Below are 17,463 nucleotides of genomic sequence, written 5' to 3'. Positions count from 1 at the left end.
TCATCTGTGGCACACTGGCCCAGTTTAAATGATGAAGGTAAGGCTCTCAAACCCACACCTTCCCAACCATCCCCGCATGCCCCCTTAATGTCATTTCCTATCCGCTCATATTCCCATGACCCTTAAAATTTCCAAAGACACCTCCACTCCCCCTTTTATGCTTATTCATCCTCATATCCCCAACCATGTCTCTAACCTGACAGCTCAGGATCAGGCCACACTCGTGATTTTTTTAAAGGGATCCCAAGTCAGACAGGCTTTCGAGTTACTGATGATGAAGAATTTAGATGACGTTAAACCCACTGGAATAAATTAGAGTTGCTTTGATGAGCCACATGAAAGCAAAACAAATACTACATTATGACAATTTTAATCATAAATTGATATTTTTTTAAACCCAGCAGTGGGCCTCATTCAAACACCAGCAAATAGCCAGTCCCCCAAACCGAATAGTGCCTTCTGAAGACCCGCAAAGTTAACTGTTTCCTCTCCACAGATGCTGCCTGACCTGCTGAGTTTCTCTAACAATGTTTGTTTGTGTTTTGGATTTCCAATATCTGCAGTTCTTTGATTTTGTGTGATTTGTTCGTCAGTGATTCCTGGGATTGTTCTGGCTCACAGTGCAAGGATATCTTTTGCTTGTAACAGGATGATGATCGATCGTGAAACATGGCTGTCTATGATGCACAGACTCACTCAGAAGTTTGTTTTCTTGTTCCAGTCAGCTGTGAAACAGGCCGCTACTACAGTGGGGAGCACAAGCAGTGTCTCCTGTGTCCTCCAGGAACCTACCAAGACACAAAAGGACAGCTATCCTGTGAGCCGTGTCCGAGCAACGATGGGCAGGGAATAGCTGGAGCTCGGAATGTGTCTGAATGTGGAGGTGAGTTCCTGTCTAATTGCACTTTGTTGTTCCTTCAGGAAACCTGAAGCAAATTAACGATGACTTCATAAAACTCTGAGTGAGACTGACTTGAGATTGTTATGGGGTAAAGTGGTTTCTTCAGAGTATCCAAATCCATTTTAATTATGTTGGTAACTAGCAGTCAGGAGACTTGTACAGCTTCTCCTTGTAAATTGGATTTTAATCCAAATCCCAAAAAGGAATAGCTTTTAGCCGAATGCATCACATAAGTTCCCATTACAAAGTTATAACTTCCACTGAACTTCATGCATGTATAGGCCTGAATATTCCCACCCCATCAGAGGCAAACAGGAAAATCGGGTGGGCATATATTGGGACAGAAATCTGATCTATTGTGAAGAGTGGTTAGTGAATTGGGAGGACATCACAATTTCACAAAATAATTAAACCTGTTGAAAATGCAATTAACATTTCCGACAGTTTTCCCAAGCTTATGGTTAAGCTCTGAAGCACCTGAGCCTCGCCAGTTATAACAAGACATTATGGACCAGGCCAATCTCCTCTCAAATATTTTAAGAAGGTAGCCCAGACCCTAGTTTTTTCTTATTTTAACAGCAGATGTGAAGTGGATATTCCAGGTGTGATACAGCTGGTCAAACCACTTAGCTTTAAGCAAAACAGAATTTATTTTAACACTACCATTTTGAAACACGAACAAAAGAAAGCAGAATTCAGAGTAGCTATTGGAAAACTTAACCAACCCAATACAGCAACTTAACTAATGAATTATTCCAATACAGTAACAACCTGTAAACCCACCCCTTGGCAAAAAGGTAAAATCAGATACCAAGTCTTACAGACAGGAGGGACCAACATCCAGAGAGAGATTTCAGAGACAATCAGAGGAATTCTTTGCTGAAGCTTGCAACTCTTCTGAACTTGCACATCTTGTGATTGCTACAGTTTTACAAAACCTGAAAGCCTGAACTGGGAGAACTGGCCACTCCACTTGCATTGTTAAACTGTTTATGGAAAGAAAAACCCAAAGGCCTCTTAAACCTGGACTCATTGGCGCCTCTGTCTTTATGATGTCTCTTCAAAAAAAAACAAGGATAAAGTAACCTTTTTAAAGTGACAGCATCATTGCAAAGATGACAAATAGAAATTCAATTTTGGCTCTAAACATTGGCCATCCTGATCAATGGCAAGCTTCATCAGAGAGGGTGCCTGTGGTGTTAAAGGTCGTGGTGACACTGAATGTCTGTGCTTCAGGATGGCTTCACGTGTTCACTGGAGATGAGTGTGGGATCTCGCAAATTGCAGCTCATTGCTGTATCAAGTTCATCATCAGTGTCATGTTAAAGGCAGCCAGTCATTGTGTGGGCTTTGGCAGTGACCTGGAGAGTCAGGCCGAGAGGCTGTAGGATTTAGAGCCTCCAGTTCGCAAAGTAATAGCAAGCATCTCACTGACCAACTTGCACTCATCACCAATAGGAAAGGAGCCCCTAGATGTAATAGATTTGACATCAAAAAGAAGTAGCAGGTCCACACCCAAGTTGAATGTACAAACAGGCAGTAGATACTGTGATGCTAATTCCCAAAACTTTCCTAGATTCAGGGAAGGTTCCATCAAGCTGCAAAGTAGCAATCATAACCTCCTTATTCAACGAAGACGGCAATAAAACCATAAAACTATAGGCAAGTTAGTCTGTTGTCTGTTGTGGGAATGTGTTGGAATTGATCATTAGAGATATTGTAGCTGCACATCTCCAGGTAAACAGTGAGAGTTTGAATGGTCTTGTGAAAGGCAAAGCACGTCAAAGCAATTTATTAGACTTACTTGAAGGAGCAACAGATGATAAAGTGGATCCTGTTCATTTACTTTCATTGGATTCCAGAATTGTAACTGTTAAGGTGCCATGTCAAAAGTTGTGGCAGAAAACAAAAGTTTATTGCATGGGGGTGACATACTAGTACCAAACAAGAAAATTAGCTGGCTGGCAGGAAACCGACTATGCCTACGTTGGGCTTTGTCTGATTGGCAGAATGTCATGGCAGAGTTCCACAAGGGTCTGTGCTGAGGCCTCAGATTTTCCACTTTACACCAATGAGGAGAGAGAAGCACTGCTAGCTAAATAACCTGGTAAATAGAAAGGTGATGAGAAAGTGTGATTTTCATGCCTTCAAAATTATTACTTGTGTAAAAGACTTTTACACAAGTATTCCTTTGGTAAAAATCTAGATGTTGACTTTCACACAAGTATGCTGGTACACGTGCAATGTCTGTGTTACACAGACACAGCCTGATTTCCATCATGGTGACATGAATGGCATCTAGATGCAGTCACTCAGAAGCAGCCATGTGGGGAAGTGGTCACCTGAGGTAGGACGGGGCCACTAGCCCATACACTGCCATTCTTGCCACATTCTGCAGCCTGCCCAAGTTCTAGGAGTTGGATTAGAATTGTTTCTCTGGTTAGGTAATCCCAGACCTCACCATATGTCAGCCCAAAGGCAAACATGTTGTGAAGCACCTCTTGTGATAAATAAGGTCTTTCATCCTCTTTCACCATGCAAGCAAATTTCCAGGGATGACCCCATTGTTGTTGCGATTTTCATCCAGGATTTCTTGGGCTGACAAATAGGCCTGTTTTTGTCCCAGGGATAGAGGCCTTCTGCCTTGCCTCAGCAGCCTGGAGGCAATCCTGTAAGGGAGACATTACTAAAACCATGGAGACACCAGGTTTCTAGCCTCTGCCATTGTTGCACTTTGCTATTGTCCCTCCATCTTCATTACTGCTGCAACCGAGCCGGGCAAACAACAGCTGGAACACATCCAATTCCAGAAGCAGAACCATTGGAAAAGCTGAACAATTCCACCCTTCATTTTTCTTTTATTATAAATTTGCTACTACAAGTAATCGTTTGTACTTGTCTATAATTTGTTTCAGGCCAGTGCTCTCAAGGACATTTCTCCTCCGATGGATTCAGACCCTGTAGGTCATGTCCGTTTGGCACCTTCCAACCAGAGCCAGGTCGAACTCAGTGCTTCCACTGTGGAGGTGGATTGATGACAAAATATGAAGCAGCAGTTTCATTTCAAGATTGTGAAACAAAAGGTAAATTTAGCCGTTTTCATCCACCGCATGAAAAGAGTGCCAGACTGCACAGTCTCCTCCTGTTGCCATCACACTTCAAGGATGGGTGGGAGAGGATAAACTGTGAGGAGGAGGCAGAAATGTTTCAGTGCAATTTGGATGAGTTGAGTGAGTGGGCAATTGCATGACAGATGAAATATAATGGGGATAACTGTGAGATTATCCATATTTATACAAAAAACATCATCTGAACGGTGTTAGGAGGAGGTGCAATGAGACCTGGGTGTTCCAAAGCAAGCTGATGCAGCAGGCAGTGAAATAGCAAGAGGATTTAAGAACAGGAGTAAGAACATCTTGTATACAGAGCCTTGGTGCAACCACATCTACATTATTGTGTGCATTTTGATCCCTTTACCTGTACTATTGAGAGAGTGCGACAAAGGTTTATTGGGATGATGGGATTGACGTATGAGGAGAGTCTGGATCAATTCGGGCTATATTCCGTGGAGTTTAGAAGAATGATGGGGGGTGGAATCTGATAGAAACCTTTACATTTCTGACAGGACTAGACAGGGTAAATGCAGGAAGGACGTTCCTAATGACGAGGGATTCAGGAACCGGGGTCACAGTTTAAGGATACGGGATAGGCCATTTCAGACTGAGGTGAGGAGAACTTTTTCACCCAGACAGCAATGAGCCTACAAGATTCTCTGGCACAGAGAAGGCCATAATATTGAATGCTTTCAAGAAGGAGTTGGATATTGTTCCTAGCACTAAAGGGATCAAAAGATAGGAGGAGAAAGCAGGAAAAGGGTACTTAGTCAGATGATCAGCCATGATCATATTGAATGGCGGAGCAGGCATGACCTACTCTTGCTCTAATTTTCTATAAGTCAGTGTTTGTTTCCTCATTTGTATTTCATCAACTATAACATAATCTATGAACCAGCATAATTGGTATTAATGTATTTACAATGCTGCATTAAAAACCTACATTACCCTCATTCTTTTTATTTTTTAGAGAGGGAGAAACTGTTCCCAATCTACTCTATCTAGCCACTCATGATCTTGAAAACCTCTATCAAATCTTTTCTTGGCCGCATTCTCTCCAAGGGGAACAGTCCCAACTCTTTCAATATGTTCTTGTAACTGAAGGTTCTCATTGCTGGAACCATTCTTGTAAATGCACACTGTCTGATGTGTTTACTTCTTTCCTATAATGTGGCACCTAGCTAAGGTTTGCAACAAGAGTCTCGTACAAGTTCATCACCTCCTTGCTGTTGTACCCTATGCTTCTATTAATAAAGCTAAGGATTTTGAATGCTTTATTAACTGCTCTTTCCACCTGTCCTGCTACCTTATAATAATCTGTGCACATATTCACCTGGTCCCTCTGCTGGTGTTGGACTGGGGTGGGCAAAGTTAAAAAGTTAAAAGGTTTGAAAGTTAAAAGGCTACTGATATACAGTTTTGTATCTGAAGGAGCAGTGTTCCAAAAGCTTGTGCTTTCAAATAAACCTATTGGACTATAAACTGGTGTTTTATGATTTTTAACTTTATTCCTGGGCAGCATCCTGATATATAAAGACAGGGGTCTTGACATTCAATTATCCCCTCATCTGGCAGATGTTATTTCCACATTAAAAGGTGTTAAATAATGCAACTTATATTGTATACAGCAGCTCGAATCCCTCAATCAAGGATACTCTCTGGTACTGTTCACATGTATTATGTAACATCAGAACAGGAAATCTTTAATGACAGCGTAATTATTTCCTGGCTCAACTACTGAGCTTTTTTGTCCTTTAAAAATACTGAGTGTTATGTTTTGTATAGACATTTTTGTGAGCATATATGATTTATTGCTTTGAGAAAATAGTTTTACTATTCATAAACCTTTCCACAGTTCATTGTTCTCCTGGTCACTATTACAACTCCACCACACACAGATGCATAAGATGTCCCGTGGCAACTTATCAGCCTGAGTTTGGTCAAAACTACTGCATTACCTGTCCTGGAAACACAACCACAGATTTTGATGGCTCCACAAATGTCACTCAATGTAAAAGTAAGTAATTGCCGATGTACTCGAGAACAGTATCCTCTGGTTTTGGTTCAGTGCAATAAAACAGCAATAGTCACAAGTAGAAGACTGGAACATTTGGAACAATTCTCAGAAGCAACATTGCGCATTTAGTTTTGTCCTTGTTTATGAGAAATTGTTTCTGTTTGGGGAAAGGCAGTAATTGCTGCAATAGCAGTTACCTGATGTCTAATAGTACACAATACTGGGGGGAAAGAAGTCAGTTATAAAGGGTCCCCACTTTATCGGGGGCACCACGGAACCCCACATAGCTGCAGTGGCTTTTTCAACCTTCTTCGAAACTGACTTTTGAATCAACATGCATTGAGTCATCGAGACCAACTGATCACATCCTTTTGCTACTGATACAGTGGCCCCTTCAGATAGTCACAGAATACTTCCTGCAGATGGTGCTTCATCTGGGAGGTAAGGGTCACCACCAGTGTCACTGTTGACTGCACCTGTGGGAATTGCACCCAACTGCAGCTCCTCAAAAACCATGTTAGGGAGCTGAAGCTGGAGCTGGATGAACTTCAGATCATTCGGGAGGTGGAGGGAGTTATTGAAAGGAGTTACAGGGAGGTAGTCGCACCTCAGGTACAAGAAGAAGGTAACTGGGCTACTGTCAGGGAACCAGCAGGCAGTGCAGAGATCCCCTGCGGCTGCTCCCCTCAACAACAAGTATACCATTTTGAATAATGTTGTGGGGGGCTACAACTTACCAGAGCTAAGCCATGGGGAACAGAGTCTGTCCCTGTTGCTCAGAAGGCAAGGGGGGAGAGGAGCAGTGCATTAGTCCTTGGGGACTCCATAGTTAGGGGGACAGATAGGAGATTCTGTGGGAATGAGAGAGACTCACGGTTAGTGTGTTGCCGTCCAGGTGCTAGGGTTTGTGATGTCTTGGATTGAGTTTCCAGGATCCATGAGGGGGAGCAGCCCCAAGTCATTGTCTACATAGGCACCAACGACATGGGTAGGAAGAGAGATGTGAATTTAAGGCAGAAATTTAGGGAACTAGGGTGGAAGCTTAGAGCTAGAACAAACAGTATTGTTATCTCTGGTTTGCTGCCTGTGCCATATGCTAGCGAGGTGATGAATAGGGAGAGAAAGGAGTTGAACACATGGCTACAGGGATGGTGGTGGAGGGAGGGTTTTGGATTCCTGGATAATTGGGGCTCATTCTGGGGTAGGTGGGACCTCTACAACAAGATGGTCTACACCTGAATCAGAATTGTACCAATATCCTGGGGGGATATTTGCTAATACTCTTCATGTGGGTTTAAACTAATTCAGCAGGAGGATGCAAACCAAAATTGTAGTTCCAGTATACAGGAGGTTGAGAGTAATGAGGTACAAAATAAGGTTTCAAGGTCACAAGAGGGCACCAGCAAGCAAGAAGTTGGTTTAAAGTGTGACTACTTCAACACCAGGAGCATTCGGAATAAGGTGGGTGAACTTTCAGCATGGGTTGGTACCTGGGATTTTGATGTTGTGGCCATTTCGGAGACATGGATAGAGCAGGGACAGGAAAGGTTGTTGCAGGTTTCAGGATTGAGATGGTTCAGTAAGAACATGGGGTGGGAAGTGTGGCATTATTAGTCAAGGACAGTATTACAGTTGCAGAAAGGACATTTAGGGACTCATCTTCTGAGATTAGAAACAGGAAAGGAGAGGTCACCCTGTTGGGAGTTTTCTATAGGCACCTGAATACTTCGAGATGTGAAGGAAAGAATAGCAAAGATGATTCTCGATAGGAATGAGAGTGACAGAGTAGTTGTTATGGGGAAACTTTAACTTTCCAAATATTGACTGGGAATACTGTAGTTTGAGTACTTTAGATGGGTCAGATTTTGTCCAATTCGTGCAGGAGGGTTTCCTGACACAGCATGTAGACAGGCCAACAAGGGGCCAGGCCACATTGGATTTGGTACTGAGTAATGAACGTGGCCAGGTGTTAGATTTAGAGGTAGGTAAGCACTCTGGTGATAGTGACCACAATTCAGTTATGTTTACTTTAGCGATAGAAAGGGATAGGTATATATCACAGGGCAAGAGTTAGAGCTGGAGGAAAGGCAATTATAATAAGATTAGACAAGATTTAAGATGCATATGATGGGGAAGGAAACTGCAGGGTATTGGCACAATTGAAACGTGGAGCTTATTCATGGAACAGCCACTGTGTGTCCTTGATAAGTATGTACCTGTCAGGCAGGGAGCAAGTGGTCAAACAAGGGAGCCGTGGTTTATTAAAGATGTTGAAGCTCTTGTCAAGAGGAAAAAAAAGACTTATGTTAGCATGAGACTTGAAGGCTCAGTTAGGGTGCTTGAGAGTTACAGGTTAGCCAGGAAAGACCTAAAGACAGAGCTAAGAAGAGCCAGGAGGGGACATGAGAAGTTGTTGGCAGATAGGATCGAGGAAAACCCTAAAGCTTTCTATAGGTATATCAGGAATAAAAGAATGACTAGAGTAAGATTAAGGGCAATCAAGGATAGTAGTGGGAAGTTGTGCATGGAGTCAGAAGAGATAAACGAAGCACTAAATGAATATTTTTCGTCAGTATTTAAACTGGAAAAAGATGATGTTGTCGAGGAGAATACTGAAAATGGATAAATCCTGTGGGCCGGATGGGATTTATCCTGGGATTCTCTAGGAAATCAGGGAGGACATTGCAGAGTCTTTGGCTTTGATTTTTATATCATCATTGTCAACAGGAGTAGTGCCAGAAGACTGGAGGATAGCAAATGTTGTTCCCTTGTTTAAGAAGGGGAGTCTGGATAACCCTGGTAATTATAGGCCAGTGAGCCTTACTGGGTAAGGTGTTGGAAAAGGTTATAAGATATAGAATTTATAATCATCTGGAAAGGAATAATTTGATTAGGAATAGTCAACACACTTTTGTGAAGGGTAGGTCATGCCTAACTAACCTTATTGAGGATTTATAATTATCTAGAAGGGCCTGTACTGCGCTGTAATGTTCTATGTTCTATGGCTCTGAGCTCTCCTCTTGCAGACTGATGGCATAGTCTCAAGATGAGTCTGATGCTATTGCCAACAATCTGAAAGTAAAAGGCTTGTTACCGAATATATTACTGTGGCTTAACTGCAGGGTTTGGGAAACCTCTGATGTGGGTCTTTCCTGCTGGACCAGCCTGTACCCCCAGAAGGTCAATGTTATTCACCATTCTCCCTCTTCCTCCTGATTGTCTTCAAGCTTCACATTGCCAGGGTGAGGGGAGGGGGAGAGCTAACTGGCATCAATGAATCCACTCCACTCACCTTGTACCCTGGCATCCGGTGAACTCCTTGTCTGGCACTGACCGCAGTGACTCAACTAGATAGAAGAGCTGAGGGCTGTCTGATTGGCAACTAACTCTTGGCGATGGCACATCTTGTCTTGGAGGGACAGAAACTATGACTTTGGGCAACTAATTCGATGAGATGCACAAAATTTCCCTCTCAACCTCCCAGCTCGTGTGGGGCTACTGCCCCAAGTTAAATCCTGGCTGTATGGTCAAGCTCATGGACTGTTTAGAGATGATAACCTGATCTGTATCCAGTGTTGGAGGAACCCACAATGAGACTGTGAATGGAACATACCAAATTGGAAAAGGGAGTAGCAGATTACTGATCTATTTGAAAGGATGCCCGTCTAAACAGAAGCAAAGATCTCAAAGGACAGGTAATATATCTCTTGGGTTAGTATGGGAAGATCCCATGGGTAAGGAAAGTGAGCTTTGGTGTGAACAGGAGCATTAGTACCAGCTACCTTAATTTTAACAGTGTCTCAAGTTTGAGTCAAATGATTGACACTTGGAATATTTCACAAAGGTGACTTTAAATGATGTATGTATTGATTTGGATCTTTTCTATAAAGATCAGCAGTGTGGTGGTGATCTTGGAGACTACACGGGATTCATTGAATCTCCCAACTATCCTGGAGACTATCCTTCTAATGTGGAATGTATTTGGAATATAAATCCACCACCAAAGAGGAGAATACTCATTGTCGTGCCAGAGATTTTCTTACCAATGGAGGATGAGTGTGGAGATGTTTTAGTGATGAGAAAGAGTTGTAAGTAACCACATACTCCAAATATTACTATTGCTATGCATCCAAGTTTATAGTGCACTTTTTAAAAATAATTGTTATTTGTGGATATTTTCACACATACATTGTCCACACAGAGCCATACGACAAATTCAATTTGTTGCTTTCCACCCTTCATGTCGTACCTTTGTTTTATTAACATTGGTTTGATTTATTTTATTCCCAGTTTCTGCATTTATTAATGCTTGTTTCTTTCCTCCTTTTACTGACCATTTTCTTTTCACAAAAATAAATCAGACAAGAAATAAAAAGCACCACATCATCGCAATATTGAGAAAGAATGAATGTAGGATGGTTTAAATTAAGAGGTCTATTGCAAAATATTTCATGTTCATTACTAGTATGGGTGGATGGGGGGGATGTGTATCTGAAACCATTGACCTCCTGTCTCACCACAATTAATTTCTGGGCAGGAATGCGCATTGTTGACCTCCTTGCATTTCAAGTTGTGGCCCTTAAGTCACTAATTAGTCACCACAAGGGCCTCCTGTTGCTATCACTGGGATTAACCCAGTGGCAGCTTGGCCATACCACATTGAGACATATACGACAGCTGAGACAGGTGTACTACATCTCCCCTCAATGGGAACTGGGGCAGATAGGCGTGGGTGGATCTCTTGATCAGTGCCTGATCCTGAGAATGGTCATCAGGGAGATGACAGCCAACCCCTGCTCTTGTTTCTGATCTGCCCCACAATCCCACTCTGTGAACACCTCCCTCCCATATTATTTATCTGTGGCCTGAGCCCTCAATAATCCTGGAACTTCATGGGGGTGATTTACGGGAAAGGGAGGAGTGTCCTTCTGGTAGCAGCCATCTTGCTCTGGGTACAGGAGCTGCTTGTCTCTTATTGGCCGTAGCTCTGGCTAGGTGGGATTTCTGCCTGAGTGGCCCTGATTCCAGGGGAAGAGTTGCAGTAGTCCCAACATTGCCTGATTGGCACGTGCATTGGTGGGTGTTTCTCACTATCTCTCCTTCTGGCAGGCCAGATCCCAATGCTACAACAAGATTCTGCCAATCCAGTCTGTTCCTCTCTCCGCAGAAGCTCTGATCTTCAACTATTTCCTGTTTTGATTCAATGTCTTACTCATACTAAACTCCATGAAAGCTTCATCCTAGTATAAAGTTTTAATATTCAAATTTACACATTAAGTTGCTCAAGGTTTCTAGCTATACTCCTTAATGTGAATAAAATTGAATCAGAATTTATATCTAAAGTTTATTGCACCATTGTGTTTAACCCATTAAATAATTGGTAAGAAAGATACAGGTTGTATGTATTACTGCAGCGATCATTCTGCACCGGCTACAAGGTAGAAACTTAAAATGTTAATCAAAAATTTGAATTTCAATCTGTGCTCCCAAACAGAGAAGGTGATATCATAAGTACTGACAAGATTGTGAGGAGAGATTTATTGCAGAAAAAGATTATTTTCCAAAAACATTTGGATGTGAAGTAAGTTGGGTAGTTAGCCCATGTATCTGAACCTGGACCTTTTGGCACAGAGTTTGGGATGCTACAACCTGTGCCTTCAACTCCATAATGTGGGTGGGCACCCTGCCTGCCAAATTTAAATAAACAAAAGTCAATTAGACTTGTTAACAACTCAATTGACTTGATAATAATTCTACTGACCTGATTAAATATGCTGCTCACTCCATACCACAGCAAGGGTAGACAATTGGGCCAGTCAGTAGGCTGTTTTTCATGCCCAACATGGGAAAAAGTTGAAAAGAAGTGGGTACATTTTGTTCATAGTGCAATGCTTCATAAGATGTCAAACCCTTTCTTGCCTAACCCTGACTATGTCCACACCTCCACCTCCCAGGGCAATTGGACAGTACAGTCCTTCTCTTTGATGGCCAATCAATATTAAACATTTCCAACTCCTTCAAAGTAAGGGGTTGCTGGGATTTCAAACCTCACTAATACCTGAATGAGTGTGGCATAATTTTGATGGACAGAAACTCACCACTGGACACAATTTATTAATATGTGTCCTTGGTGCATGCCAAATGGAATTCTGAACCTCACTGCTTAAAGTAAACAATGTATGCACTGAAATTAGTCAAGTCTTTGAAAATTTCTTATTTTATATTATATCATTTATCATGTTATTTGCAGCTTCACCAACATCAATTACAACATATGAAACATGCCAGACCTATGAGCGACCAATAGCATTTACCTCAAGATCTCGAAAGCTTTGGATTCAGTTCAAAGCTAACGAGGGGAACAGTGCCAAAGGATTTCAAGTTCCATATGTTACCTATGATGGTAAGGAAATATGGACATAATATTTAAATATGTCCTATCTTCCTATTCTTGTGATTGAACTAAATTTATTTTGTACTTTGAGACTGAATAACTTGTTAAGCCATTAATTTTCAACATATTTTCCAAAATACATGGCATCCTTTAAAATAGGTGAGAGCAATCAATCTGATGTACGACCTCTTTTGTACAATTAGGCAGGCATCAAGGTGACCGCTAACAGCACTTATTTGTCTATCTCCTTTTAAAGAATATATACTGATGCATCCTCAACATGTCAGTGCCTTGGATGGGCAGTACATTACACCACTACATTATGACATTTGCTCTAAATATTGCTACATAAGAATAAAAATGTAGTTTCTTTAAATGATAGAAATCAAGATGGTGCTGCATACTACTACATTTATGGCTTGTCTGTGTGGTATTAATACAGGCAATATATTCAACAAAGTAGTTCATTATCTCAGTTTTACTTCTGCAGTGCCTCCAATTGATAAGGCTGTGCTGGAATTGGTTTCAAACACTGGACTCCCTCCCATTTATCTCTTCACCCCCAAGGCTCCCAGCCTCATTCCTAATGAAGGGCTTTTGCCCGAAACATCGATTTTCCTGCTTCTTGGATGGTGCCTGACCTGCTGTGCTTTTCCAGCACCACTCTAACCTTGATCCTGAAATTTTTGCCAGTAGAGGATGATAATTGCTGCATTTTTAAGAAGAACAACAGTCTCGTCTCCTCTGTGACTGAGACATAAAACGCTGCCTTAAATGTTGCCATTTACCCCAATCTTTCTGCTCTGTCTGCTGACAGCTTCTTTTCATTTGGTAAACTTGGGGTCTTTTAGTCTAGGTGCTCCTTTTTCTGTTTGTATTCCTTTGCTTGGCTTTCTCTTTAGGATTGCTCAGTTGTAATTGCAGTGTTGGAGGAAAAAGGATATTGTAGAATCCCTACAGTGCAGAAAGAGGCTATTAGGCCCATCAAGACTGCACTGAAAAACATCCCAATTAGATCCACCTCCACACCCCCGTCCTCACCCCATAACTTCACATTTACCATAACAAATCCACCTATCATGCACATCCCTGGACATTACAGGGCAATCAACCAAACCTGCGTATCTTTGGATTACGGGAGGAAACGAGAGCACCCATGAAAATATGCAGAACCTACACCATCACCCAAGACTAGAATTGAGCAGCAGTGCCTAATCACTATGCCACGATGCTGCCCATAGGATATATTCTCATGAAACAACATTCAAGTCTAAAGATAATTGATCACATGACTGGTTATCTAATCCGATTATTTTTACCTTGAGTGGGTAGGTAATTTATTTAAATTTTATTTAATTCTTGTGGGCACAGAACTAAAGGTTCTACTGTTGGAGTTTGTTCAGTGCCTTTGTGGGCCACACCACCAAATATGATTTTTTGTTCAATTGCTCTCTCTGATGAGTTAGCTGATGTCAGCCAGTTTCACAGCAATATTGAATCAAAGTCTATCCATAAAAGATATTAAATGATGCAATGCTTTGGTTCTTTTTAAACTTAAAAGTTGATTTCTTCATTAATTAGGCTTCTAAGTATTTGTTGAAAATGTATTTATGCGAATTGAAATAGAAAGTTGCTCTTTAATTCTTCCTTCTTGAACAGAGGACTATCAGCAGTTAATAGAAGATATTGTCAGAGATGGGCGTTTGTATGCTTCAGAAAACCACCAAGAAATTCTTAAAGTAAGCTTGTCATTAAGACGAAAAATTATACTTATTCTTATGATGTGCAGCAGAAATTTAAGTTATCAATTCTAATGAGAATGTTTTTCTTAATTGTCTTTTTAATGTAGGACAAGAAATTGATCAAAGCACTCTTTGATGTATTGGCACATCCTCAAAATTACTTCAAGTATACAGCACAAGAATCTAAAGAAATGTTTCCCAGATCATTTATAAAGTTGCTACGGTCCAAAGTGTCCAGATTTTTAAGGCCGTACAAATAGTTTTGGTGGTGGTGATGTTTAAAATGCTATTTTATTGCATTCTTGAATGAAGAGGCATCCCTCTCTTCAACACTGGTGTCCTGTTTTTTTCCTTAAAAGTTCTGTTTAATTGTCTTCAATTTTTATTCTAAACATGTTTTCCCATTCTTCCTCAGTGAAGATCCTATCCTCAAATGATATAATGTTGTAAAAGCAGTTATCCTGCTCTGAGTTGATAATATTTCTATGAAAGCAGGAAGAATTTAGGAAGTTATACATGCATTTAACTTTGGCTGTAAATTTGTGCACTGCAAATTGCTTTCTGCCCTTTCTGATATGTTCGAAGAACAGGTAATTCTAATAGAAAATGACCTCTATGAAAAATATTTTCATTTTCAGTCTCTTCTACAGGAAAGAAAGGCATTCCTGTAGAACAAAACATTCTTTTCAGTATGTTGGAAAATTGCAGAAATTGGCAACTACCTGCAAAAGTATCAAATGATGCAATAGCAGTAAAGGACAAGGATGATGTAAGCAATATTTGGAATTTAATTGCACTTGACTTTTGTATTTGAAACAATTTTAGAGGAAAAAAAAATCTAAATTGTATTTTCCTTGCATATTATTCTTATCTAAAAGTACTATTTGAATTGTGTAGATTCATAACTGACCTTCAGAAATGAATCAGAATTGCAACAACTAACTATTCTGATTTCATGTGTTGAGCAATCAGAGAAGAGAATATAATCTGATGCAGGGACACAATCTTTATTCTTTTTATATATATAAAAAAAGTTTTTCTTTAAAAGAAAACAATGTTTTCCTAAATTTACACAATTTTTAATGTTTACTTTTATTATTTCTTGGGTGGAGGAGGAAAAATTATTCCCCATATTTTCCATTAACCCAATATATTGATTAATGCAGAAATATTGTGCTTGAGTGGTCAGTAAACCTTCCCCTTAAAGAAAATCAGTCTCAGCTCTTTTTGGTACAGCCATATTGGTTGTTTTTAGCTGAATAGATGAAATGGTGATGATAATTGGATACACACTGTTTCTTTTTCAAAAATGCATTCTCTTGTGTATTTATGCTACTGATTTCATGCTGTAATGGTAGCAAAGCTACTGGCTGATATACTAACTGGAATAGGCAGGTGTTCCTGTTAATCTGAAGTTTCATTATCTGTACAGAACTGGAAGTGTTTCTTTTATTGTTTTTTCTCCCATTCTTAGGTTACTGGGTCTGATTGATACTTTACCTAAGCTAAAAAAAAATTGTAGATGCTGCTTTATAAGCATTATTACCAATATGTAAATTATGTATAAATGTTGGCAATGTTTTCCATACAAAATTAAGTTAATATTTACCATGGTTGATAGAGGAAAAGAAAGTTAAAGTACAACTGTATAAACTGCAATAAGATTTTGTTACTTTATATACTTGGCTATGGTCATAGGCTTACAGTAAGCGCTCCACACAGTTGTGTTAATACTGCCAGTTTTTTATCATTGTAAATGTAACCTATATAGCTCTACCCATTTTACTTGGTATTTTCTTGTCTCTGTATTTAGTTTTATTTTCTGCTAGACCTCGAAAGGAGGCACATAATGGATGTTTGTTTAATCATTTTCATAATAAACCACAAAGGTTACTTTAAAAAGAGAAATTGTGTTTTTATTGGAAATTGGAGGACCTGAATAGTACATAAACTGAATGTGGAATTTGTTTTATCCATACTGAATAAGTTGGTTACTATGCTATGAGTTCTTATATGGTAAACTTTGCTATGGCATCTAGTCAATACCTTTAGGAAATATACGTTTACCACATCAACAGGGTCCCTTCATCCACAGTGCTTGTTACTTCCTTAAAAAACACTAACAAATTAGTCAAACACTATTTTGCCTGATTGCATTGATCGTTTTTTTTGTGATAGTATATCAAAGCTTTCTATCCTGTTGAAAAAAAATCGCAATGCTAATTTTCTCAGAGTTAAGGTCTATATCCTGTTAACTTCTTTATTTATCAATAACAGATTGATCATATTCTAAGATAAGCTATTATTATTGTTGCATAATCAATTCAAAAAATTCCCAGGATTTTATTGTAAAATAATTTTTATTGAATTATTTTGTCCATTTTAAAATAATAGATGACTAGATATGGTAGTGGTAATGGCACATTCATTCAAAATGGTTTACTTCAAGTGTTTTATTTGTAGCGTGTTACTAGTAAATCTCCCTAAGAAATGTTCCTAGCAATGCATAGGTTTCAGTATGATTGTAAAATTAAATAATATTCATTTATATATAACATTTCTAATATTCCTTAGGCTTTGCTCATTTCTTGGCCAAAGTTTTTCTTTGATAAATGAACAGTGTTAAAAATTTAGATTCCAAAATATTGAAAGTGAATAAAATGTCACCCAGTATAGTATTGGATGGGCAAAATCAGTAAGAAGGTTGACCATCTAGCAAACCACTTTATCTCAGAGCTGTTACCATATCACTGTAAGTCTGTTTTATCTCTCTATTCAATAAAAATATAAGTAGACATTTATCAGAGGAATGCGCGCAGAAATTCATTGTACGAGATTGTTCCTTGTAGATGCTTGTCATAATAAGAAGACAGATAGTAAAACTCTTCCTCAGTTATGTTGATCCCATACTGCCGTAAGACCTACGACAAAGCAAAGAGAACACGCATGCAGTTGAAGTTCATAATTGAGGAAACTACACTGGCTGATATTAATACAGCTATATAACATACTTAGTTTTGTTTTAGAAAGAACCATTTGCTCCATTCATATTACCTCGAATATGATAAGCTGACAGACAGGACTTTACTGAGAAATAGTATTGTCCTATTATAAGTCATTTACATGACCAAGGTAAAACATTACTGTCAGAAACAAAATTGCTAGAAAAATTTAGCAGGTCTAGCAACATCTGTGGAGAGAAAGCAGGCATAACGTTTCAGGTCCAGTGACCCTTCTTCTGTTAAGTTGATTTCTCTCCACAGATGCTGCCAGACCTGCTTGTGCTTTTTCAGCAA

General features: G+C 39.7%; 2 protein-coding genes across 3 annotated transcripts in view; one reads left to right on the top strand and one right to left on the bottom strand.

The window, feature by feature from the left end:
* Positions 1 to 16,075, top strand: part of scube1 (signal peptide, CUB domain, EGF-like 1) — a 274,231-nt gene extending 258,156 nt beyond the window's left edge. For both annotated transcript variants that reach the window (XM_072552384.1, XM_072552385.1), the window contains 7 exons: positions 722 to 883; positions 3,817 to 3,984; positions 5,870 to 6,031; positions 9,922 to 10,119; positions 12,282 to 12,434; positions 14,085 to 14,164; positions 14,275 to 16,075. In XM_072552384.1, the coding sequence (XP_072408485.1) occupies positions 722 to 883; positions 3,817 to 3,984; positions 5,870 to 6,031; positions 9,922 to 10,119; positions 12,282 to 12,434; positions 14,085 to 14,164; positions 14,275 to 14,427 (1,076 nt within the window). In that variant the 3' untranslated portion in view covers positions 14,428 to 16,075. The remainder of the gene's footprint in view (positions 1 to 721; positions 884 to 3,816; positions 3,985 to 5,869; positions 6,032 to 9,921; positions 10,120 to 12,281; positions 12,435 to 14,084; positions 14,165 to 14,274) is intronic.
* efcab6 (EF-hand calcium binding domain 6) overlaps positions 16,046 to 17,463 on the bottom strand; it is a 116,282-nt gene continuing 114,864 nt past the window's right edge. The window contains exon 32 of the mRNA XM_072552383.1: positions 16,046 to 17,088. Within this exon, the coding sequence (XP_072408484.1) occupies positions 16,969 to 17,088 (120 nt within the window). The 3' untranslated portion in view covers positions 16,046 to 16,968. The remainder of the gene's footprint in view (positions 17,089 to 17,463) is intronic.

Source organism: Chiloscyllium punctatum, chromosome 32, assembly GCF_047496795.1.
Source record: "Chiloscyllium punctatum isolate Juve2018m chromosome 32, sChiPun1.3, whole genome shotgun sequence".
Taxonomy (NCBI): Eukaryota; Metazoa; Chordata; class Chondrichthyes; order Orectolobiformes; family Hemiscylliidae; genus Chiloscyllium; species Chiloscyllium punctatum.
Note: the sequence above shows the minus strand (reverse complement) of the source record. Positions and strands in the feature narration are given on the sequence as shown.